This window comes from Astyanax mexicanus, chromosome 6 (assembly GCF_023375975.1).
Source record: "Astyanax mexicanus isolate ESR-SI-001 chromosome 6, AstMex3_surface, whole genome shotgun sequence".
NCBI classification, from domain to species: Eukaryota; Metazoa; Chordata; class Actinopteri; order Characiformes; family Acestrorhamphidae; genus Astyanax; species Astyanax mexicanus.
In genome coordinates, this window is record NC_064413.1 from 35,757,998 (window position 1) to 35,782,991 (window position 24,994).

The 24,994-nt window shown below is 36.4% G+C and overlaps 3 protein-coding genes across 3 annotated transcripts in view; all 3 read right to left on the minus strand.

Annotated features, from left to right (window-relative positions):
• Positions 1-443: 443 nt before the first annotated feature.
• Positions 444-7,438, minus strand: rdh12l (retinol dehydrogenase 12, like). Its single transcript, XM_007249574.4, has 7 exons — positions 7,309-7,438; positions 5,063-5,175; positions 4,738-4,893; positions 2,851-2,955; positions 2,538-2,747; positions 730-922; positions 444-598 (listed from the first exon to the last, which is right to left on the minus strand). Exons 1-7 carry the CDS (start codon positions 7,320-7,322, stop codon positions 496-498), a joined length of 894 nt encoding a protein of 297 aa, XP_007249636.1. The 5' UTR covers positions 7,323-7,438; the 3' UTR covers positions 444-495.
• Positions 7,439-9,095: 1,657 nt separating this feature from the next.
• On the minus strand, positions 9,096-16,769 carry ddx61 (DEAD (Asp-Glu-Ala-Asp) box helicase 61). Its single transcript, XM_007249573.4, has 14 exons — positions 16,606-16,769; positions 13,931-14,785; positions 13,486-13,549; positions 12,983-13,087; positions 12,653-12,782; positions 12,263-12,409; positions 12,043-12,137; positions 11,605-11,727; positions 11,348-11,476; positions 10,971-11,087; positions 10,798-10,861; positions 10,604-10,705; positions 10,211-10,422; positions 9,096-9,967 (listed from the first exon to the last, which is right to left on the minus strand). Exons 2-13 carry the CDS (start codon positions 14,104-14,106, stop codon positions 10,214-10,216), a joined length of 1,461 nt encoding a protein of 486 aa, XP_007249635.1. The 5' UTR covers positions 14,107-14,785; positions 16,606-16,769; the 3' UTR covers positions 9,096-9,967; positions 10,211-10,213.
• A 2,641-nt stretch (positions 16,770-19,410) lies between these two features.
• bcl3 (BCL3 transcription coactivator) overlaps positions 19,411-24,994 on the minus strand; it is a 29,845-nt gene continuing 24,261 nt past the window's right edge. Inside the window, exons 4-9 of the mRNA XM_049480606.1 lie at positions 24,407-24,623; positions 22,680-22,768; positions 22,348-22,425; positions 21,100-21,267; positions 20,678-20,744; positions 19,411-20,412 (exon numbers count right to left, since the gene is read on the minus strand). Of these exons, the coding sequence (XP_049336563.1) occupies positions 19,913-20,412; positions 20,678-20,744; positions 21,100-21,267; positions 22,348-22,425; positions 22,680-22,768; positions 24,407-24,623 (1,119 nt within the window). The 3' untranslated portion in view covers positions 19,411-19,912. The remainder of the gene's footprint in view (positions 20,413-20,677; positions 20,745-21,099; positions 21,268-22,347; positions 22,426-22,679; positions 22,769-24,406; positions 24,624-24,994) is intronic.

Here is a 24,994-nt window from a genome sequence, read left to right on the forward strand (position 1 = left end):
CAGGTTTTTGGTTATTCATCCTCTGACCACTTTTGTCAGGTCCTAAATACTGCACACCAGACCACAAGACCTGCAGTTTTGAAAATGCTCTGATCTTGCAATCACAATTCAGCCTGGTGAACATTACCTCTTGATAAGGTAATCACTGTTAGCTACTTCAGCTGTCAGTAGTTTTAATGTTATGGCTGATCAGCTTGTACTGTACACCAAACAAGCTCATTCATGTTTTAATAATCTAATATATTTATTTGTAAATGTGTATTACTATATTATTCATCATTATACATCAAGCATGTATACAGTTTACAGCTGTGAAAAATATCTGTGAGAACATAGAAAACTTATTTGAATTAAATGCACTTCCAAAACATAGTGTTCATGAATAAGTCACTAAAACAAGCTGTGTTTGTTAACTGACAGTTACACAACATTAGTCAAGGCCATGTGTTTCATGCCCTGTAAAAAGCATTTTTTTTAATAGGAGAAAAAAAAAAGTTAGTCCCATGTTATATTGAGCATTTTGCAGCTGAGGTCCCAGAGGCGCTTTGCCATGTCATCATCCATAGCAGCATTGGAGCAACTTGCAGGCGCACAGTCACTGTGGAGAAAACAGAGACAGAGGGGTCAGTGTAAGTTATAATGTTTAGTATCTTCAGGAAAAAAACACCGCTAGTTATACAATTAACATCACCACCACCAACCTTGTTGTGTACTTTCTGCTGATCTTACCTGTAATACTTGCCACTCTCTGTCTCCAGCTCAGGAGCTACTGCACAGTAGATGGTGGTTTGGGCTCCCTGTACTGATGTTTTGGTAAATGGCTTTACCATCCACATAACTCCCTGCTGCGCCCTATTAAGGTGTCTCCACAGTTCTGTCTGCACTACACCAGGGTGAAGGACATACACCGTCACACCCGTACCTGTAGACATGTAAAACAATACACATTAAGGTTTGCATATACATGGAACTTCTATCAAACTATCTGTACGAAAGATAAGAGACTGAACTACTTGATCCTGCTAGTCAAATTCCAGAATTAAGAAACATATAATAAATCATGAATAAAATCAAATATAATTTTTAAACAGTTTATTCCATTTGGCTTAATAATGAACACAGGAAAAAAGCTTTTTGTCCCCAGTAGTGCCACAACACTGACAACTCTCCTCCGTTGCCAGCAACATAACCGGCGAAAGCTGGACTAATTTTCTAGAGACACCCCATGTTAACCATTACAAAAACTCCCATTTATAATAAACCCCTGACTGTCTTCTCATTTTTATTTCCTCACTCTCTGGGAAAGCCCCCATTTGGTACTTCGGTTCCATCTCATTTTACTGATTAAAGAAAGGGAATACAGTGTTCTTTTTTGCTCCGCTGAAGTAAAGCTGGCAAATCACCATTTATCTTAAAAAGAAAAAGAGCCACTACTCTGAATGATGTATGCTAGCTGCCATCATCCACTCAAACTTGTGTTGCTCATCTATGACAGAACAACATACAAAACCTAGTTCCTAGAAGTGTAACATTTGTGATAGGGCCAGAAAATAAAAAAGATAGAAATAGGCATACTTTGTGTAATTTAAAGTAATTAAAAACACAGGATTACAAGAAAATGTTTAATTGAAAAGTAACAAACTGGGGTGTGTGTGAATGGATAGTGGTAGGCAGATTAAATAAAAAAATCCAGGCTCCACTTTAATTATCTTTTTTGTGTCATATGTCTCACTATATATCATGAAAACACAGAACAGAAAATGATCTACCCTCTAGCAATTCAGCTTGACTATGAATTTGAAGAGTTGAGATATTTTGAACAGACATATGAGTATATGAACTCTTTATATGAACTACAGGGGTTGGACAATGAAACCTGGCTTTAGACCACAATAATTTATTGTCCTGACAGACAGTTCTGGTGGAAACAGGAGAGTTGAGGTGCACATTGAATTCTGCCGTGATTTGGGCAGCCGTGGTTTTATGTTTTTGGATACAATCCAGGTTAGCACCCAAACGTCCCTTTCAGACAGCTTCCTCTTACAGCATCCACAGTTAATCCTTTTGGATGTGGTTCGTCCTTCTTGGTAGCATGCTGACATTACCCTGGATACCGTGGCTCTTGATACATCACAAAGACTTGCTGTCTCGGTCACAGATGCTCCAGCAAGACGTGCACCAACAATTTGTCCTCTTTTGAACTCTGGTATGTCTTCCATAATGTTGTGTGCATTGCAACATTTTGAGCAAAACTGTGCTCTTACCCTGCTAATTAAACCTTCACACTCTGCTCTTACTGGTGCAATGTACAATTAATGAAGATTGCCCACCAGGCTGCTCCAATTTAGCCATGAAACCTCCCACACTAAAATTACAGGTGTTTCAGTTTCTTTGTCCAACCCCTGTATTTACAAAGCACTGAAACATAAACAACATACTGTTTAACTTTTTTAAACTGCCCAAAAGGTTTTTTTCTTTTCAAGATTAATACAGTAATTATTTTTTTTACCCTGATGACAGGGGTACCTGGCACTTACCATCTAGATGTTTGGCAAGGCAGCGAGTGAAGAGCACATTGGCCAGCTTGCTCTGACTGTAAGCTTTTGACTTATCGTAGCTCTTCTCGCTGTTAATATCATCAATATTGATGGTTCCCCACTTGTGTGCCATGGAAGACACGTTGACGATCCGAGCCGGTGAGGATTTTTTGATCAAGTCCATTAATAGAAATGTCAGCAGGAAATGCCCTAAAAGACCATGAGGAAAAACAGTGAGTGCATTTTAGTGTCAAGGTCTCTGTGTCAGAACAGACAAATTCACTGTAAAATGTTTCAAATCACTTGGATATACCCATGTGGTTGACCCCAATTTGCATCTCAAAACCATCTGCTGTTTTGCCATAAGGACACACCATCACTCCGGCATTGTTAATCAGGATGTTGACTTGCTTTTCCTCTAACAAAAAAAAGAAAAAAAAGAAAGAAAATTATACATGTTATCGGAAATAGTTATATACAGTGGAAGTGGAGTGAAATTAATCATATTAAAGGTGGTGGAGAGGCCAGCATAGAATGTACAGTACACAATACTGATAAAAGTATTGGGGCACCAATACTATTATTATTATTGTTTCTTTTAATAGCAAGCATAAACAATTCTGCTTTTGTTGGAAGGTAAGAGGTACAAACTCCTAGATATTGGAGCACTGTTGTGATGATTTGACCCAACATCATCCACAACTCCCCAACCCATCTGAAACATACTGTTGTACATGCAAATGAAAACCGTTTGCACAGAATGCAGTTGTTAAAAGAGATGTCCACAAATATTTGGACATATAGTGTACTTTCCACATGCAGAACGCACGCATGATGTACTGGTCTAGCATGTGATGTCACAAGCTAATGTGTTTATCTGCAGCTTGATCTCCCTTGGTGAGTTTGTTTTTTTAAGGTTGGATTGTCAAGGGCTGTGAGCAAGGGAAGGCCTTGATGGCTGGTTTGAGTTCAGCCCAAGAATAACATTCTACAACTATATGGTGATGCTGAGAACATTGATCATATGATCAATGATGATATCAGTTGCTAAGAGGACAAAAAAAATAAATAAATATGGAAATATGCAAATATGGAAATTACACAGTGCATGTCATGAAGCCTTTCAGTTCATTTTCTGTTTTTCCATGTTAGGCAATGTCTCACAGGCACGGTGACAAGAATAGGGGCATTTATGCAATTTTGTTAGTCATGAAATAACTGCGGTTCATGTTTCGTCATAGATACTGAACAAGAGTTGTTCCTTAAGCATTTTGTAAGAGCAAGACCATGACTATAAGACCTAATAAGAAACATGTGGCAGTCTTGCCTCAGAAAATTACAAATTGTTGTTGTTGTTGTTGTTGTTGTTGTTGTTATTATTATTATTATTATTATTATTATTCAGAGAGGAGTATATAGCAAACAAATCACTAAGTATGTTACTGGATTATATAAAAGAACAACATTACCGGACTTTGATCATTTAATTATTAGGTATGTATTATCACTGTGTTTCTGTGGGTGACTCAACAGCAACAGCTGTTGCACAAGTGTGTATATATATATATATATATATATATATATATATATATATATATATATATATATATATATATATATATATATATATATATATCAGACAGAGAGACCTTATTGTTGATAATAAAATAATTATGTCCACACACCCAAGACAGAATTTAAGATAAGTCACACAATTAAAGATAATGATACATACAGAAGGAATGTCTGTGATTGTACAAGCAACAACTTCAACCACCACTGGGGTGCACTACATACATGTAGTAGTAGCAAGGTGTGGTAAAGAGGGAAAAATAATAGCCTACTTATAAATTTGTCATCTTTCAGATTATTTGTGGTTGGTTCAGTTACGTCCCCCAGCCATGGTATACAATTGAACAGGTCTGGAAAGTTATGAACAGTTTCAAAATCAATGTCCAAAATAATGGAACCCCTTAAAAGCCTCAAGAACTAAATGTAAGGTCCCAGATTTGTTTTTATAGAATTTTATTCACCTATTTATCCAAGCCCAAGAATTGATCCAAAATTCAATTCAGGAAAAAGTCATTGTTACAGTGTTGTATTTTAGCTATCATGTTTAGGGGGAATGAGTGTGGGAACCAGTCAACACTGCAACACTGGAGGCAAGCTCAAATAAATCAAAATGTTAAGGCTCTCTTACCAGAATTAATCATCTGAGCAAATTCTCTGATTGACTTGGTGTCAGCTAGGTCAAGTTTTTTGGTGACCACATCCTGATTTCCAGAGGCTTCGATAACTTCTTTTAAAGCTCCATCAGCTTTCTCCATATCCCTACAAGCCATGATGATCCGTGCACCTGAATGAAGATTAAAGAGGATGTCAATATCTGTCTTCACAACAACAACAACATAAACAAAACCAATTACACATTAGATTTATGAGGAAAAATACGGTAGAAGTGAATAGCATAAAATATGTCTAAAACATTATTGGATCAACAACATTGGATCATCGGGTGGCGTTACCTCTCTTTGCCAAATCAATGGCAGTTTCTTTGCCAATCCCAGTATTGGCTCCTGTAATTAGAACAGTTTTCCCATCCAGTTTTGCTGAAGATGACCATGGTTTAAAATAGTTTCTGAGGGGAAAAACACAAATGGTTGTCTATGGACTTCTAATAATACTTTATTAGCCCCACAGCAGGGTAATTTTCAAGATTACATCAGTGTCAGTAAATATACATTTATCTGAATACTTACAGTTGTGGTCAAAAGTTTACATACACTTGTAAAAAAACATAATGTTATGGCTGTCTTGAGTTTTCAATAAGTTCTACAACTCTTATTTTTCTGTGATAGAGTGATCGGAACACATACATGTTTGTCACAAAAAACAGTCATAAAATTTGGTTCTTTCATAAATGTATTATGGGTCTGCTGAAAATGCCACTAAATCTGCTGGGTCAAAAATATACATACAGCAACAAAATTTGTCAATTTTGGTGATGTAGCGAGTTGTGTCAATCAAATTAGCTTCATGTCATGGCCTCTTCACTTCAGTGATTCTGATTGACTACAGCTGTTGACTTCTCATGAGCCCATTTAAATAGGGCTCATTTGACCCAGTGATTAGACTCAGCTACAAAAGCTACAATGGGAAAGTCAAAGGAACTCAGTGTGGATCTGAAAAAGCGAATTATTGACTTGAACAAGTCAGGGAAGTCACTTGGAGCCATTTCAAAGCAGCTACAGGTCCCAAGAGCAACTGTGCAGACAATTATACGCAAGTATAAAGTGCATGGAACAGTTGTGTCACTGCCACGATCAGGAAGAAAACGCAAGCTATCACATGCTGCCGAGAGGAGATTGGTCAGGATGGTCAAGAGTCAACCAAGAATCACCAAGAAGCAGGTCTGCAAGGATTTGGAAGCTGATGGAACACAGGTGTCAGTCTCCACAGTCAAGCGTGTTTTACATCGCCATGGACTGAGAGGCTGCCGTGCAAGAAAGAAGCCCTTGCTCCAGAAAAGGCACCTTAAGACTCGGCTGAAGTTTGCTGCTGATCACATGGACAAAGATAAAACCTTCTGGAGGAAAGTTCTCTGGTCAGACGAAACAAAAATTGAGCTGTTTGGCCACAACACCCAGCAATATGTTTGGAGGAGAAAAGGTGAGGCCTTTAATCCCAGGAACACCATGCCTACTGTCAAGCATGGTGGTGGTAGTATTATGCTCTGGGGATGTTTTGCTGCCAGTGGAACTGGTTCTTTGCAGAAAGTAAATGGGATAATGAAGAAGGAGGATTACCTCCAAATTCTGCAGGAAAACTTAAAACCATCAGCCCGAAGGTTGGGTCTTGGGCGCAGTTGGGTGTTCCAACAAGACAATGACCCAAAACACACATCAAAAGTGGTAAAGGAATGGCTAAACCAGGCTAGAATTAAGGTTTTAGAATGGCCTTCCCAAAGTCCTGACTTAAACCCCATTGAGAACATGTGGACAGTGCTAAAGAAACGGGTTCATGCAAGAAAACCATCACATTTAGCTGAACTGCACCAATTCTGTCAAGAAGAGTGGTCAAACATTCGACCTGAAGCTTGCCAGGAGCTTGTGGATGGCTACCAAAAGCACCTAGTTGCCGTGAAAATGGCCAAGGGACATGTAACCAAATACTAATGTTGCTGTATGTATATTTTTGACCCAGCAGATTTGGTGACATTTTCAGCAGACCCATAATAAATTTATGAAAGAACCAAATTTTATGACTGTTTTTTGTGACAAACATGTATGTGTTCCGATCACTCTATCACAGAAAAATAAGAGTTGTAGAACTTATTGAAAACTCAAGACAGCCATAACATTATGTTTTTTTACAAGTGTATGTAAACTTTTGACCACAACTGTAAATACAAATACAATACAATAAAATATGAAAAAGATATTAGATAAACAGGTTCGTCTTTATGTATGTGTGGTACGCAGTGACCATATAACTAACTATACTGCACATACATTAACAGTAAATAAATCGCAAACAAATAAAATAGTGTAACTACTGATACTCCACATAACATGGCAACAGATTGTGATATTATTTTCGTATAAATCAACAATATTTCACACTGTTATAGACTAAACATGTTATTTAAGGTAATAATAATCAGGTTAATCACACATATCTCTCTCCTCCCGCTCTCAGACAGCATCTTCAGCAGGTTCAGGTTTCAGTAGCCCGACTTTACATTGAAGTCATCACTAGTTTAAGACCCTACCTCAGACCCTGCATCTTCACCACCAGCAGAAATCCGGAACAGTACAAATATCGCCTAAAAACTGTCAGCAGGGTGGAACTACCTGTTTACGAAAACAGGAAACGGAACGAGTCTCTCGCGCTCATTGGATGGAGCTTCTCCGGAGGCCCCACCCCCTTTTACTCGGGTTTATTATGTAAGAGAGATTTAAGGTTTATTAGTTACATTTTCTCACTATTTAAGGATTAAACTGAAAATAGAAAATTAGGGGTAAAATTTATTTATTTATTTTTTGGTATTTTAATTGGTATTTTTTCTTCAGTTTTCTTATTTTTATCATTTCTGCCATCATTATAAAAATCAGAAAAAAATAAATAAATAAACAAATACAATTAAATTATTTATAATATAATATAATATAATATAAAATAATTTCGTTGATAAAAAAGTAGCCTGGATCAGAGTTACAAAATGCAAAAAGGGACACAATTTTCTGTTTTCTCATTTAGTCTCAATCAGTCCGAAAATTCAACTGAGAAAAGTTACTCTGACCTTTAAGACTTTACATTTTAGTTATTTCCATCTCTATACGAGGAAAAATATTTTTACATTTGTAATAATTATCTAACAGAAAACAAACAAGTTTCAATAACGCGGCTTTAAGAGTACTATGCTGCATATTAACGTTTTGACCACAAGAGTCCAGTAGAGGCTTGAATTTCAGTAACCTCCAGCGAGTCCTAAATGAATGGGTTCATATGGAGCATTTGAGCAAAACAATAGTTTATACATAGTTGCTCATTTCTATACCAAAGAAAATAGTAATTTCAATACAGAACATCAAATATTTTAATTACTATATTAAAAATCTTTTTTCCAACTCGCTCTGACTTCAGCATCAGCTCAGTAGCAGTAATGCTAGCTGGCATCTTTGATGTTAAATTGTTGTTTGCTGTAGACTGGAAACAAACAGGGCTTTTCTTTGCTTTGATTTCTAGCAAAATGCTTCATTATACTTTTTAAAATGATATGAATATACCAGCTAAATAGAGCTGTTTTTGTCTGCTTTAACACACCCAATTTAACTTCAGAAATGGGCTGTTCATCAGCTAATTATTAGGATCAGGTGTGTTGGGACCAGAGAGCCGCTGGGCTCGGAGCCTCAGGGACCAGGGTTCAGAAACACTGCTCTACACAGGCAAGTCAGATTTTTCACTATTAGCAGAGATAAAAGCTGGTATACAAGTAAAATAAAACAAAATCAGAATAACTCTAGTATCTAGATGAACAATATTATTTCCACCTGCACAATAGAATTATGTGCCAACATTGAGTTATTTATTTACAAGATCTCAAAATTGAGAAATACTACAGGCAATACACAAGCCTTTTGACTGGATAATTCCAAGGATTTTGCTTTCCCTCTGATTTTTCCCTGCTGAATTTCCCTAGCACCAAAAGTTTTAATGCCTGCTGACGGTAGAAAATAAAAGCACATTTTATGAGCGTATACTGATATAAGTGCTCAAATGCTGTCAACCTACTGGAGCATATAGTGACATAAGAAGCACAGGAACAGTTCTGACGACTATTAACCAGACTTAGGCCATGCCCTTCCCATTCACAACTGATAAAATACTGTTTTATCAAACTCAGAACGAGCTATGTTGGCAGGTGGATATGTTTGTTCATCAATAATTGATAACTGCAAACATTCACAATAAAACAGCAATGCATCAGTGTATGATATACTTTGCATTGTTTTCAATCTAAAAGCAGCTCCATTACCAAAGAAAACATTACAAACATGGAGAAAATGTTGGACTTTATTTCTGTTCAAAAAATAATAATTAAATGTGGATGCTGGCACTGGCATTTGGTGCAACACGTCAGTAAAAGCATCTGCTTCTACTCACAAAACATGACAAAAAGGTACAACACAAATATAAAGAGGAGAGGGGGGAAAAATGTAGTTTTCATTTGGCTCAAACTGGCACAGAACAGCTTTAATAACGATACACAGGCAACTGCCAACGAAAGCAGAAGCTACACTGATGTGGTTAAAAACATATTTTGCATTGTTTTATCCAAGAAAAAAAATGGACATGACAAGACAGAGACAGCATGGGGTGTTCTGCATCAGTATGAAAGAGACTCAAAAATGTCTTTTAGAATGTATTTTTAGAGAACAAGTTGTAGAAATAAAGTGACCTGATCAATTTGAAATATGTCTTTCAGGGCACTTGATTCCATAGGATTCACAAGCTGGCTTCACTAAGGCACCTGCAGTGACATTAACAGACTGCTGGAACTGTAAGCAGGTATTCCTGTAGCTTGTAACATTTTTAGAAGTTTGGAGTGAGGTAGGTGTCACACAGAGACCACACATATGGCGTGGATTTTCATATTTGGTAACAAGCGAAAGGGCATAAACATTGGTTCTGAATATGTGCAGATTTCTTAACACAAAAATCACACCTTAGCGGTATGGTTTTGGCGTATGTAATGCCTTTGGTCATAACAGTGTCAGTAACCCTGTGTGCGAATTTGAGAGCTCGAAGAAGTCAGCAAGTAAGAGGAAATGACAAACTAGTAACACAACAGGAAGAGGATTCATCCTTGTGCCTGCCTGTGTTTAGCAGAAGACGTGTAATATGCCAGTCACCATTCATCCACTGTCCTGTAGGGAAAACATAAAAAAAGGTGTAAGCATTAATGTGAAAATTTCAGAAAATGGTTACTATAAAAAAGGATTAACATTTTAATTAAAGCCTTTTAAAATCAAATGTTTTAATATGGTTAATTTCAAAACATATACTGCATGGCACTTTAGCTGCATGGCCAAGTTTGCCCCAAAACACTGATCAGTCCATCTGTAAATAACAGCCCAACATTTAGTAACCTCTCCAAGTTATTGTCTTACCCATTACGGTGCATTAATCTCTGCTCTTGGCTCCTCCTCCTCCTCCTCCTCATCAGGGTTGGTGGAGTGGAACTCTGCCACATACAGGCTTTTATCAATGGAGCCAGGAATAGGTTTGATGTCAGTCACCAACTGCTCCTCAATGGTCTTCAGATTGAAACGATCATCTGAAGTGATCAGGTTAATGGCCAGACCCAGGTGCCCGTATCTTCCTAAAGGGAGAGGAAAAGAAAATAAATAAATAAATAAATACATTCACAGAAAATTCAGTGAACAGTCTTTAAAGGTACTGTGCCTGCACATGTAAACAACTGTTTAAGAATTTAATCTTAAATAATTTCCAATTATTTGAATACAAAATCAAATACAGAGTGCCCAGTGTACTAAACATACCTGATCTACCAATACGGTGAAGGTAGGTCTCTGCATTTTTGGGAAAGTCAAAGTTGATGACAACATTGACAGCCTGGATGTCAATTCCTCTTGTGAAAAGATCTGTAAAAAGTCATTATAACGGTCACAAAATGACAAAAAATGGTAGCATTAAAAAATTTCTTATTACAGTAAGCAGAAAAGTTTTCCTATACCTGTGCAGACCAGGTTCCTACACAGGCCATTTCTGAAGTCATGGAACACACGGTTTCTGTATTCCTAGAACACAGCAAAAAAACAAATAAACAAAAAAAAACCCAGAATATTTAGGCAAATGTTCCTTTAATCTAATTACAATACTTATGAAGGTGTGTCAGTGCCCCTTTACCTGCATCATTTTTGCATGGATGTAAAAACAGGAGTAACCCAGCTGTGAGATCTTCCTAGCCAAAAGCTCCACTCTTTGTGTGGAGTTACAGAAGATGATTGACTGATTGATTTGGAGCTAAAAAAACAAAAAACACAAAAGATTGAGTCAAGAGAAAATTTTAAATTACATCCAGTGTGACCTCCAATTGATTTTTGCAAAATGGTTACAATTTGACTGTTTGTCCAAACTGTTTTGCTGCCACAAAGACAAATGTTCTTAAAACACTCTACAGTGTTCCAAAAAGAAAGGCAGAAGAAATGAATGGGTAGGGGATTAAGAAACTGCAAAATATGCACAAGTGATGAAAACAAAAATGTTGAGGGTTACACTCCTACCCTGGAGAAGAGAGTGTTGAGACAATGCACTTTTTGTCTCTCTGTAACATAGGCGTAGTACTGAGTGATGCCCTTCAGAGTCAACTCATCCATCAGGTTAATCTCATAGGGCTTTCGGAGATGCTTAGCCTGCACAGGACAAGAGGAGCAAATAAAAAAAATACAAAAGGTTACAACTCTAATCGTAATGTGGATCCAATATCCTGAACCAACTGTATTCAATAGCAACCGATATTTAACGTCTTTAGACATCTTACCATAAACCTCTGTACGCTGACAGGGAAGGTGGCAGAGTAGAGCAGAATCTGACGATTCTTGTCCAGAAAGCTAATAATGTCTTCAATGAGCACAACAAAGTCTTGAGAGAGCAACTTGTCAGCCTAAATAAAGAATTAAAACAACGTATCTATATTAAATTTACACGAAAGCAGCATAAACTTAACTTTTGCTAATATATTTGAAATAATTCAGTTTAGTGCAATTAGAAACTACATGATACAGAGATCTCCTACCTGAAAGTATCATTACAGCTGCTCTATTTACTCTCTTTTATATGATTTTTAGCTGAACAGAAATCAATAGCATCACCAAGCACTTGTGGCATACACAGACAATCCCTTCAGATTGGATTACTAAATGAATGGTTACATTCTGATGTCAGATAAAGAGCGATAAACAGAAACCGATAAACTCACCTCATCCATTACCATCATTTGGACTTTGTCAACTTTGGCCACTCCTTTTTTTATAAGGTCCAGAATCCTGCCTGGAGTAGCTATCACAACATGAACTAACAAAAAGGCAAAGAATGATGAATAATGTTATGGTAAACGAAAGTAATTTTTTATTAGCCTAAACATTATTATAAACACAATTGGGATTGAAAAACTTTAACTGTGATAAAACTGAGTTTACCTGTCTCGTCCAGGCGCATGATGTCATCTTTCAAGTTGGTGCCACCAGTAGTAGCCATGACCTTCACTCCACCTAGGTGCTTGCTCATGCTGATACAGATCTGGCTCATCTGTAGAGCCAATTCACGAGTCGGCACCATGACAACGGCTTAAAAAAAAAAAAAAAAAAGACTTTGAGCTTCTATCAAAAACAAAGGCAGTTTGTTACAAACAATTAGAAACACAAAATAATTATTTAAAAACTTTAATAAATTATTAAAAACTTACTAATGTGCATAGTCAGCTAAAGGAAGACTACATTTTAATGATAACCTGATTTTGCAGCTGTACATATTCTGTGAGGTAAGCCTGAACAGGTAATGTAAATGTGTGACACATAAAGCAGTCTTACCTTGAATGTGATCCTTCTTTAAGTCTATCCTCTCTAGCAGAGGAATGAGGTAGGCTCCGCTCTTCCCTGTGCCATTCTTGGCTCTGGCTAGAATGTCTCTTCCTGACAGGGCAATGGGAATGCTCTCCTCCTTCAAATACAGATGGAATTTTAAAACAGACAAACTAACAAAAAAATTACTATGCAGATATTAACCCCATTAAACTGGTATTTCAATCTATTGTATAACTGAAAAGGGGGTTTATATTTTATAGTATTACTGGGTGATATGTTAGACTGTGACTAAAGAATCACCGACATGTTTTCAAAAGCACAAACAGAATGATATACCTGGATAGGAGATGGCTTCTCCCAACCCATTTCAAAGATGCCCATTAGTAATTCACGCTTAAGGCAGTAGTCTTCAAAATCATTCCCCTTAGTTGCAGTAACATCCTGAAAAGAAAAAGAAAAGTTTTAATATAAAATAAATGAGAGAGATGTAGGTATTTTATTATGAGCATGTTTTTCTATCTGAAACATTAAGTGGCAACAGCCAACTGATTCTAAGCTGTCTGAAGTATCTGTCTAACATGTTTAAAGTTACTTTTCTTAAGAGTAAAAAAGGAAATCCAGATATAAAAGACAAAAAGCTACATGAACTAATATTTACAATTAGAAAATATCACAATCATCCTTTTTCCCTGCCCTTTCTAAAGGATGTCCTGAAGTCTTCATATATCTATAACGTGGCTGCGACGAAAGAATCAGCTAAAAAGAGCTAATACTTTAAAATAAAACTGTAAAAATAAATAAATAAATAAATATATTATAATAAGAAGAAAAATACTTACTGAAGTTTTCACCCTTGTGTCTTTTGGTGGGAGCTGCAAGGACTTTTTCCAGTCATCTCCAAATCTGGGGACAAGAAAAAAAAAATCAAACAAAACTTAATTCAGAACCAACTGTAATTGCTGGACAATCTAGGACAAGCTTGAGCATGTGAGCCTCAACATTAATACCATTTTCATAATTTTCCCAATAATCAATGACTCATCAATGTCTGAGATCAACAAAAACAAGTCTTCACAATTAGCCATGATGGTTATGGGAGAAATGTGTCAAAACACACATTGCATCCTGCTGTGTGGCAGCAGAACATTCATAAATGCCCGTGCTACACTTTGCACAACATCAAGAGTGAAGAACAGGCACTCGTACAAAAAAAAAAAAAAAAAAAAAAAAAAAAAAATACATAAGTAGTACGTATTAAATAGACACTCTAAATCCCAAACTTACCTGATACCACCACTGGTCTGTGGTATGCTGCTTCCTTTTTGAGAGTCACCAAGTGCTTTTCCTGGTTGTGTCATGCCAGTGACAGGCCCTGATTGCAGACCCGGTGGCCTGGACTGTCCATTCTGTTTGCTCAGTCCCAAAGCTGAAGCAAATAGCTCGGTTCTTGCTGTGGCCATTTTATTTAAAAAAAAAAAAAACTCCTGAGACGGACTATAGATTGCTGCAGGTTGTCTTTTAGCTGCTGCTGGTGCTTCTGTCCTTTCACTTGTTCTGTTAATCTCAGTGATCTACTGTGTAAACAGTTGTATTCTGTACCTCTATAGCATGTACGTGCAGACCTCTTGAAAAGAAGAGGGCTGACACATGAAAGTAGTTTACAATAAAACTCTCCCAAAAGAAGAGAAAATAGTATTTATATGAATAAATATAACCTGTTGCTGCAAAAATTCCAAAACTATTTAAATCTGACTTATGAATTTAAGCGCACATATACTTTTGTTGCCTGTGTTTTTTTTTTGTTTTTTTTTTGCTCGTCTTAAATCAACTTAATATTTTGTTAATGTGTTTTAAATTTGAGTTACAATCCTTTCAATATTGCTTAGATTCAAGAGCCTAAGAGATTTTCACACTCAGAAATGCTTATTTCAGATTGTGCTCTTCAAGACTTAAATTTGCTTCTCTATGAGGAAGATGCTCTAATTATGCCAACTGAATTAGTCCTTCAGGTAAATTTCAGTTGGAATGTCTAAACAGAATTAATCTAATTCTGCTCTGATCAGTCCTTTGTCATCTCTCTGGCTTGCTGACTCCCCAAACTCCACAGTGAGGGAAATCCTGGTCTCTGAAGTCTGCCACCTTAAAACATAAGACAAAATGTGTGATAAGTTATACATCAGTCCTACTGGCAAAGCAACAATTTGGAAAATTGGTAGCAAATAATATCAAACATATCTTCTTTCTAGTTTAAACAAGTATTTACTGTCTAAATTCAAACAGATCGTTTTTATTTCTTTATAAATAAGCCCTAAGGGGGTGCATAATTTGATTCTTTACCCACAAAACAAGTTCAATGTTGTAGTAGTTATTGAAAAGCTCATGTTGTAGAACTAGTAGATAGCTAGCTTATGCTAGATACTGAACAAGAGGTCTTCTGATTCACTTAAATGACAAAACTTCATTGAAACTTAACACAGAAAGGGTTTTTCATACTTAACCTAATAGGCTTATTATTAACTAGTACTAACGCAGTGTGTTGATGGGCCTAGCTAGCTAAACTTGTTGGACGATCTTAATTTAAAAAGCCAGATAAAAAACAATCATATGAAATCCATAACTAGGAAAGCCATGCTATCAGCAACTTTAATAGAATACTATTTAACCTAGCAGCTGGTTAACGCAATATCTAAACGTTGGTTTAACCCCTTAACATGCCTTGTCCCGTATACAGGCTACAGGTGTAGGTAATACAAAATCCTTTTTCTGCAGTAAAAAAAAAAAACTACTTACATTCTGAAAATATGAGGGCTTTGAAATATCCTACAGAACACTTGGAGAATCGGCCTGTTCACTCTATTCTTCACTTATTAATTCCAGATCAGTAACAGGAATCAACCCAAATTCTGCATGTTCGAAAACAGACGTAAAAACTAGACAAGCATAACGAAACTAAATGATTGGAGGACATGAACTGTTTGATTTGTATTCAGAAAAAAATGGATTTAAAAAATAAGTGCAGGAAAAGGACAATTTTATTACTTTATTCATTATATTTGTACATTTTCCTTATATTTACATTATATTTAGCATTTTTTTTTTCAATTACACTTACGCTTTTCAGTAATGTTCCTTATCAAACACGAAAGCTTTTTTATGTAATGCTTTATTAAAAAAATCCTCAAGCCAGACAATTGGCAAAAATCCTGGCCTGTTAAGGGGTTAAGTCAATACCTTAATAATCGAGGACAATGTGTGCACAATCCGAGCAGAAAAAAAAATCTGGTAACTAATGTTAATTAGCTAACGTTAAACTAGCTTATCTTAGCTTACAGTAACGTTAGTGTGATTTACGCTACAGTTTTAACACAACTAAACAAAACCCCCGTGTGGCCTCCTGTTCAACTTAGTACTACTCCTATTCCTACTACAGAAGTTACTCAAAACTTTATTCCACATTATATCGGTGACCAAATGTCTCAGAACTTCTCTTCGCAAAGTTTAATAACCGGTAAACCAGGACAGGTAAAGCGAGTTTAGCTAACTAAACTAGCTAGCGTTAGGTTAACTCGCTAACAAAACCTAGCTGCAGCTAGCTTAGGTAACGCTAGCTATGGTAACGTTAGCTACGGCTAGCTAGCGTGTGTACGAGCAGCACGAGTGTTAGCCAGCTATTAGCTAGATTAGCTTACCCAACAAAAAAGTAAACACTAAACTTTGAGTAACTTCAAACCGAGGTTTCTGTTAGAATAACGCTCATTCACACCGTTTCTCAGGCACACAACGCACACAGGGAAAACAGCTCGACCGCACTAACGTAAAACACAGACTCGCACCAGGCGGTTTAGCCACTAAAGTTAGCGGACTAGTTAACTTGGCCGGTCCGCAGATTAACGCTACAGACTAGTTTAAATGAACAGGCGGACGCCTTATCAGTCTTAAACTACCTTTAGCTGATTTACCTTCTCAATTCAAAGGCTTTAATCGGTCTCCACAGAATCACCGAACCCAAATCTCGCCCTTATTCGTGAGAAACTCTCCGGCTGCAGATTCGCTTTATCCTTTTGTCTCTTCCGTCCTGAATTTTGGTAAGTAAATATGGCCGCGCGCTGAGACGTTCATCGCTGCCGTGACGCATAGCGCACACAGCCAATCAGAGAGCTGCATTTCAAATTCTGATATAGTCGACTTTTTTCACATTTCTCTATTTTAACCTCCTTTAAACCCTCATTTGAAAGCGTGCTATACTTTACTTTAGTTTACTACTTTACTTTCACTCACTATAGAGTAGCACACTGTATATTTGCCTAAATCAGTGGGACAAATATCAACAATGTGGGACATTGTTTAAAAAAAAAAAAAAGTCTGATAGATATTCAAAATTAGAAATTAGTTTCTCAGGGGGTCCTGGGGTAATTTCTTTCTTTTATGGGGGGTCCTCCCCATAAAATGACGGAGTTTCGTCAGTATTTTTCACAGACGCCCCCCCTGAGAAACCCCGCCCAGGTAGGGGGCTGTATCAAAAAAGTAACTCGAGTAGAAGTGTTCTTCTCGCACAGTCTTTATATAAGACAAATTCTGAGCATCCTCTTCACTTTCTTTAGTTCACATAATTGATTTTTTAATATTTCTCTATTTTAAAACAATTTAGACCCTCTATTGAAAGAATGATATACTTTACATTCACCCACAACAGAGTGGTACACTGTTATATTATGTAAGCCTAAATCAGTGTGACAAATGTCAACAATGTGGGACATTGTTTAAAAAAAAAACATTCTGGTAAAAACTATGGGCCAGATTAGAGATTAGAGAGAAATCAGATCAGAGTGAAATGCAATATGAGAGCATGCAAGGTCTTTTTACAAGACACATTTTGAGGGTCTTCTTTACTTTCTTCACCACTTTAACCCCTAATTTAAAATCATGCTATACTTTACATTCACCCACAACAGAGTGAAACACTGTTATATTATATCAGCCTAAAACAGTGTGACAAATGTCACCAATGTGGGATATTGGCCAGATTATGGGATAAGTATTAAGCCTTTTTGTAGACAGACATGTATAGTGCTAGAGAAAGTACACATGCCCTATCAAAAAAGTGACTTAGTAGAAAGTGAGTAGAAGTTGAAGTGTTCTCCACACTTAATTGGAAGTACTATTCAACATCAAATACTGAAAGTAAAATGAAAGTTTACTTTCATTATTTTCAGTGTTATGCATTTATTACAGAAAGCAGTGAAAAGTTCTCATAGGGAAAGACAGAATGGGAGCAGTGCAGTTGGTCTTCTTATAAGATTATAAACTTGATCACCTTATTCACTCAATGATGAGTTTTTTTGATAATTGTAATGAGTAACAATGCAGCACATTATCAGAGTATTATGTTATTAAAAATGATCAGAGTAAAAGTATTAAACTTATTAAATATATGTAGTGAAGTTAAGGTGGAAATAGGAGAAAAAAGATAATACTCCAGTAAATACTGATACAGCATTTTAGTACTTAAGTACAGTAGTGAAGCAGTTTTACTTTGTTACTATACATCTCATGTTGTAGACTATATTTTCTTTTTAACTGAAAATCTCTATTCAAAATGTTGTGTAGTCTAAGAATAGGATTAATCCCTATCTGGGAAGCTGCCCCTATATGCCTCTGTACTGCTGTTCCTATGTTTAAAAGTTTGTACACACCTGCAAGTAGCTTTTGACATCAAGGTTAATAATGGGCAGATATACTGTGCCAGATAACATGCCACATGGGGCCTCTGTGGGTAGTCCAACTGGAAACCAGAAACTTTTGTCCACGGGTTCACTTGACTCAACATATGTGGTAAAGATAGGGCTATAGAGGGAGGGGTGGGCTTAGGTCAAGAGGAAGCTTCCAGCATGCTTTCTCTTTTGCTGGCGTTGTTTAGGGGGATATATGCTGTATTGTGTGTGTTTGTTCAGGTTCAGTTGGGGACACTGAAGGAGTGTTATTCACTCTCCTGATGTTGGGCTAGGAGATAAATAAGAGTTTCTGCCTGTAGAGCCATCATTTTAAGAAAGAGCAACTTCAAACTGGTGTTTGATCGTGCTCTCTTCTTGTTAAAATAAAGTTTGCTCAACATGACTATGGCCTGGCCTTGTTACTTTGCCCCCTGTGACACTACATTATATTACATTATATTTAAAATCTATACACAATTTGCCAAATATCAGATGTCTCTAGCCTATAAACATTGTGAAATCCAAACCAGGAAAAGGTTGTGGGACTTTTTAGAGTTATTTCCTGCCAGCATAGTTTCCATAAAGAATACAGTAAAGCATTATAGAACAAAAATACATTACTGTTAATTTACAGTTAGTTACTTATTTACTTTCATTTCCAGTAATTGTGAAACCTTTGGGTTTTTGATACATATTTATGAAAGGTGGTTCTCACACAGGGCACTATGAGACAATGTAGAGGGGTGTGATTAAAATTTAAAAAATTGTATTCGTTTCTGGCAGGTAATAAAGTCCCATATTTCCAAAATTTCTAAATTCACCTTTAACCAAAGATTAAACTGTGGTATGGTCTTACAGAAGGCATTTGTACACCCATGATGTGTCTGTTATGGGGTCTTTGCATACTATGCAGAGCAATCTAAAATTTGGCTGATAATTGTTGTTAATCTGTATAAAAAGGTTTATGACTGGGCTTTAAACAACCCATAGGAACTTAATAGAATGAGTAGAATATGACTTAAAACAGTAAGTGAGGAAACAAGAATAAAAAAGTTCTTGAAAAAAATATTTATTTTCTGTTTCTCAGTAAGTGGCACTTTTATATTTACATTCATTAAAAATACACAAAAACTTCACACACAAAATGCTATGCTAAAGCATATGCATATTAAAAATGGTTTCACAGCATATTCGCATTTCATAAATGATGCGCCTTCACAGCTGTGGCATGTATAAATAGGTGAAGAGTCAGTGCTTTTGCAGATTGTAAAGAGTATAAACATATGAATAGAGACATATGATTATAAACATTTAAACTATACAGATTTTCTGCATAAATTTCTCACCTTAAACTGAATTACAATGTACTGAAATACAGACATAAGAAAACACATGAAATTAACTATAAGTTATAGGCTACAAAGGCATTTCATAAGATGGGCCTGCCACAACTACTCATGCACCTTAATCGCCATTATAAGTACTTGTCAATCCTCACAGTGCAGGTACAACATGTGCAAGTATAGACAGATCAAGCGGTTACAGTTGGTCGTAATCAACTTATTCCTTTCCCCTCACTGCTCACGCTCATATTAGATGCATCTGATTCACTGTTACGACTGGGGGGCCGTGACTGTGTGGATGTTGGGGGCAGGCCATGAGAAACAAGCGTCTCACCCCTTCCAAGGCTAGCTGGAAAGAGGATAAATGGTGTGTCTGGGGAATATGAATGCCTTTGCAAAGCTGCTTGGTAATAAGCAGGGTGGCCAGGCAGTATAGTAGGCATGAAGGGGTCATAGCGAGGTGGTGAGAAAAAGGGATATGAATGTAAGGACATTCCATAGTCTGTTCTGTCTGCGGTCATATTATGAAATGTGCTCCGCTGCAGATCTTCTTTTTCCTGGGTGTCTGTAGGTGAGTGGTTCCCTGTCATGCTTTCACCAGACTGACTGTGTGGCGAGTGTGTACACGGAGCCACAGGAGAGACAGAGGCACTTCGATGAAGGCTGGTGGTGGCCAGTGGAGAGGGGCTCAAATTAACTGGTGATGGGGCACCTAGGAAGAAAACAACAACAAAAAAATACATATATAAAATGCTTTTGAAAGTTGGGTGGTTCTCTGACCAAGCAGTGAAACAGCAAAGATCCGGTTTGCTATTCTTTAAGCATGATAATTACAGCTAGTGGTTATATACAGTTTATGGCATTACTTTGAAGGACAACTTAAAGTTATTTTAGTTTAAAAAAAGTTAACAAAAATGTTCGAACCATAATGACAGTGATCATGTAGGTTTTTGTTAACAAATGTATGTATATCTCACCATTAAAGCTGAGCTGGGTTTTCAAAATATGGCCTCGAGTAGTCTTCCCACGCAACACATCAGACACCTGAAAATCAGAAAATCATTAATTATCAACAGAATTGAATGTTGTCTTTGTTTGTTCTCATTCATACAGAAACAACTGCGGTACTTAGCAAGCAACATGCCCAAACTTGTAACTGCTGGTTTTCACCACTAATGGGCAGCATTTCCATTCTATTAAGCTGATGAACAATACCTTCAGTTTTATTTCTCCTCAGACATATCATACATATTATAACTTAACTATGTAATAACAAAATAAAACGTAAGCAAACTATGTTGTCGGTCAAAAAGTGAAGTAACTGCTTTTTCTCAGAGAAAATTATGTTTAAATAGCAACTTTTACATAACTGAAAAGATCTCCTTTCAGTTTTTTTTACCTTCTTGTTCTTGGCCACCATGACGGCAGTGTCATTGTGGTAGTTCTTTAAACTGCTGTCAGCACCATTCTTCAGAAGCACTCTGACAGCATCCACCTCGCCACGGCCACATGCACTGTGGAGAGCTGTGTTACCACTATATGACTGTGCATTCACATTACAGCCATTCTGAAAACGAGAAATATGCAGAAAGAGATTAAATTATATTTTGTTACTATAAATCACATACATACTTTTAAAAGTTTTAAATACTGTAGTAGTTTTAAATCACTGTACTACCCTGCTGACTGTAAACATCCCGTATGCACTGATGCACAATCATTAAACCCTTGCTGAAAGTGAAGCAGTATATTTTGCTTGTAGTTCTAAATGTATGACACTAATCTTTGTTTATACATCTATGTCATTAATGTATTTAATGTCTGTATACCATTTAATGGCACAATACCACTTTTTCATGTCTGTTACTGATACCTAAATTAAAATTCTGCTCACATTGCAAAAAAAATATTTCTCATCTAATTTAAAATTGATACATTGGCCTTAAACTATTTTGTTCTCAATCAAGTGTTCAGTATTGGGAAAAATACTGGCATTGATCATTTTAGTCATTATTGTGCATTGTGTTATAGAGAACAGCACAGCTGAAGGGCTCATGAGGTAAGCATCTGAACAACAACTAAAATAGTAGGCACATTGTAGTCGTTTGATGACATTAGATCAGAGATCATGACAGTGGTTATGGTGATAATTATAATATTGACAACTATACTGCAAACTTAATTGTATGCTGATACAATACAATACCACATTTTCCTTCTTTTAAACTAGGCTTACAATAAAACATTTATGTGAATGCACTTTGTCTACTTAGCCATTTGAATAACATCATGATTAAAGTGTAAATTAAATATTCTACTTCCCTACAGAGCCGAAAATACTGGCTAGTAGGCTTGAACACGTAGTTTGGGCTTCAAGAATAAGCATTTATGTAAAAGTGTAGGCTAATGAATCATATTAGATTACACCTTTATCTTCTGATATTCAATCCTGTAATTTGGAGCAGAATTTGACTTATTCCAATACTGAAAAATGGATCGGGACACCCCAAGAGAGAAATTTTTTTGGCTATTAAAAAAGGCTTTGACTCTTCTTTCAGCTGAATTATTTAGGAAGGTCTGAACAAAGGACTTTAAAACTGAGATCATATTAAGTGAAAAATAGATCCATATCAAAATATAACCACACCTCAATGAGAAAGTTGACCATCTCCAAACAGTTGTTCTCCACAGCATGCATCAGTGGACTGCGACCACTCTTAATGTCCTGTGAAAGCACATGAGGATTCAACAATAAATAACTATGTAAAACATTGTGAAACCTGAAAATACAGTTGCAAAAAAATATCTCATAACTCACAAAAAAGTAAAAACCTATTCATGTATCATCTGCAGAAACTACAACACCACATTAGCCAAGAACAACAAAGAACGAAACCAACAGAGAAAGCTTTTGTGTGGGAGGAACGTGTTGTGCTTAACCCTTGTAGGTAAAGAGAAGAGAATAGAGTCTTCACTGACCACAGCATTGATGTCGGCTCCACTGTCCAGTAACATTTTGGCAAGATTCTTTTTTCCGTCCTGAACAGCCAAGTGTAGAGGGGTCAGACCTGAAATTAAAAAAGTAATTTAATAAAGTGTAAAGGGCAGCTATAACATGGCCTAGGTGTTTTAAAGAAATAAAAAGGAAAACCAAAACTGATCTGATACTCTCTCAAATCTGATACTTCATTCAACCAGGTTTGGGCTTGTTTTACTGAGCAATCACAAGGACCCATATAGACACACACACATGCGCCTACACACCCACACATGTTCACCCACATGGCTCAGCTGTTCAGACCCTCTCTTTGTGGTTCTAGGGGCTTTCTGTATCTTGCTGTAGGAAAATGAAGATGACTTAACATGTTGCTAAACAGGAAATACCATTTCCTTTCTCACACAGGACAACACTATTCACTACTGATATTCCAAACTTAATTACAATAAAACACCTTAGTACATTTCGCAATTATGGAAGACCTAAGGGATTTCCACTGACTGCTGTGTGTATTACTGAAGTAGAGCATGCTGCAGGCTTTAAAGCATACCTAGATAGAGATTAACTTACTGATCATACCTCTCTGATAAATGTTACCTTCTATATCACTGTCTATACGACAACAACAACTATGACACAAACTACACTGTGCAAACATTTAAGGATGCACCGAATATTATATAACCAAAATAATGTTTTTAAAAATGTGTGAAATAAGTTAAAACTGAACAATTTATATGAAAAAAAAGAATAGTTTATTGTGAGGCTTTTTTTCTCCCCTTGCCCCCTGCAGTGTATAAAATTATATTAGAGCTGCATAGTGCTGGCATGGGAGTGAGTCTGCATCAAACAAACGCCAAGTTTAAGTTAATTTTCTATTATTTAAATGTAACAAAAAAGCATTCAGTATCATTCATCATTTTTGGTACCTTTTTAACTACCTCTTCACAAATTTTCTATTTTACAGCCGGACAAGCTGTACAGGGCTAGGATATTAATGTTAGCTAAACTAGTCAATTTGACCTTAGAATCTGTTTGTTTACCAAAAGACTGACTACATTTCTCTGTGTAAATTTCACTCACATGTGTTCATAATGTTTAGTAGTAATGCTGAGATGCATTAAACATTAGAATAGCACTGTTAAATTAAATGTATGATTAAAACAGCACTGTTAAGTTAAGTATATGTCTGAAAATTAGAATGCTGAGGTAGGACAATGTGTGACTAGAATGGCACTTTGTACAAAAAAAAAACATGATCCCAACAGCATTGCTAAGGCATTTTGCTCTGTTGGTATTCTGCTGGGATCTAAAAATGTTCAAATAATTTTAAACAAATTAGTTTTGTAATTGCCTACAAAAAATAGACTATTTAAGTTATTCAGCGATGAAAAAGTAGAAAATGACTTGAAACCTGTGAAAAACTGTGTTTGATAATGTTTAATTCTGTTCAGTTTCAGCCAAAAATGTTAATTTCTTGCACTATATTAAAAATTCAACAATTAAACCTTAACGGCCTGTATGTGGGTCCATGCATAAATTATATACGATCATGACTTAAATCAGTTCAATAGAATTTAGTGCATAATTTAGAATTATTCATAGGATTTCATAAATAATTGGTATTAATGAGCCATTTATAAATATTAAAATATAGCAATCTAACAAAGTTCAATAGAGGTATTTATCCTGGATCAGTTCCACTCACCTTCATAGTTCCTGCTGTCAAGGATGGTGTGGGGGCAGCATGAGGAGCGGGCAATGTGGGACAGGATGACTGACAGGCAGTTCTCCTGACCGTGCTCACAACAAAGATGCAAAGCGGTCTGTCCGTTACGGTCAAATGCTCCAGGGTCAGCTCCCCCCTTCAGTAGAGCCAGGACCATTACATGCTGATGAGTAATGACAGCCAAATGGAGAGGAGTCTAAAGACAAGAAATAAGGGCAAAGTTACAGCTAATAGTTATATAAGTGTGTATTTTTGTTGATTAAACCCTTAATAAAACTATACTGTACAAGTAAGGATCCAGAATTTCCTTACTCCTTATGCCTGAAACATAGGAGTGAATGTCCCTTTGTATAAAGTAGAGTAATGCAGCCAACGTTCAAAGCCATTGTGTGGACACAACAATCATCAATTACTTATTGCTCTCTGCATGTGTACAATTCAAGGACACAAAAAATATGAATATATATATATATATATATATATATATATATATATATATATATATATATATATATATATATATATATATTGTGCTGAATGTAGGGATGAGTGCTTGCAGGTAAGGGA

Coding starts and splice junctions, on each gene's coding strand:
- rdh12l (XM_007249574.4), bottom strand. Junction 4,894..5,062: donor CATTGATTTGGCAAAGAGAG/GTAACGCCACCC, acceptor ATCTTCATTCAG/GTGCACGGATCATCATGGCT. Junction 2,956..4,737: donor TGCTCAGATGATTAATTCTG/GTAAGAGAGCCT, acceptor TTTTTTTGTTAG/AGGAAAAGCAAGTCAACATC.
- ddx61 (XM_007249573.4), bottom strand. CDS start 14,106: ATGGCCACAGCAAGAACCGAGCTATTTGCTTCAGCTTTGGGACTGAGC. Junction 13,550..13,930: donor CAGACCAGTGGTGGTATCAG/GTAAGTTTGGGA, acceptor TCTTGTCCCCAG/ATTTGGAGATGACTGGAAAA. Junction 13,088..13,485: donor ACACAAGGGTGAAAACTTCA/GTAAGTATTTTT, acceptor TTTTCTTTTCAG/GATGTTACTGCAACTAAGGG.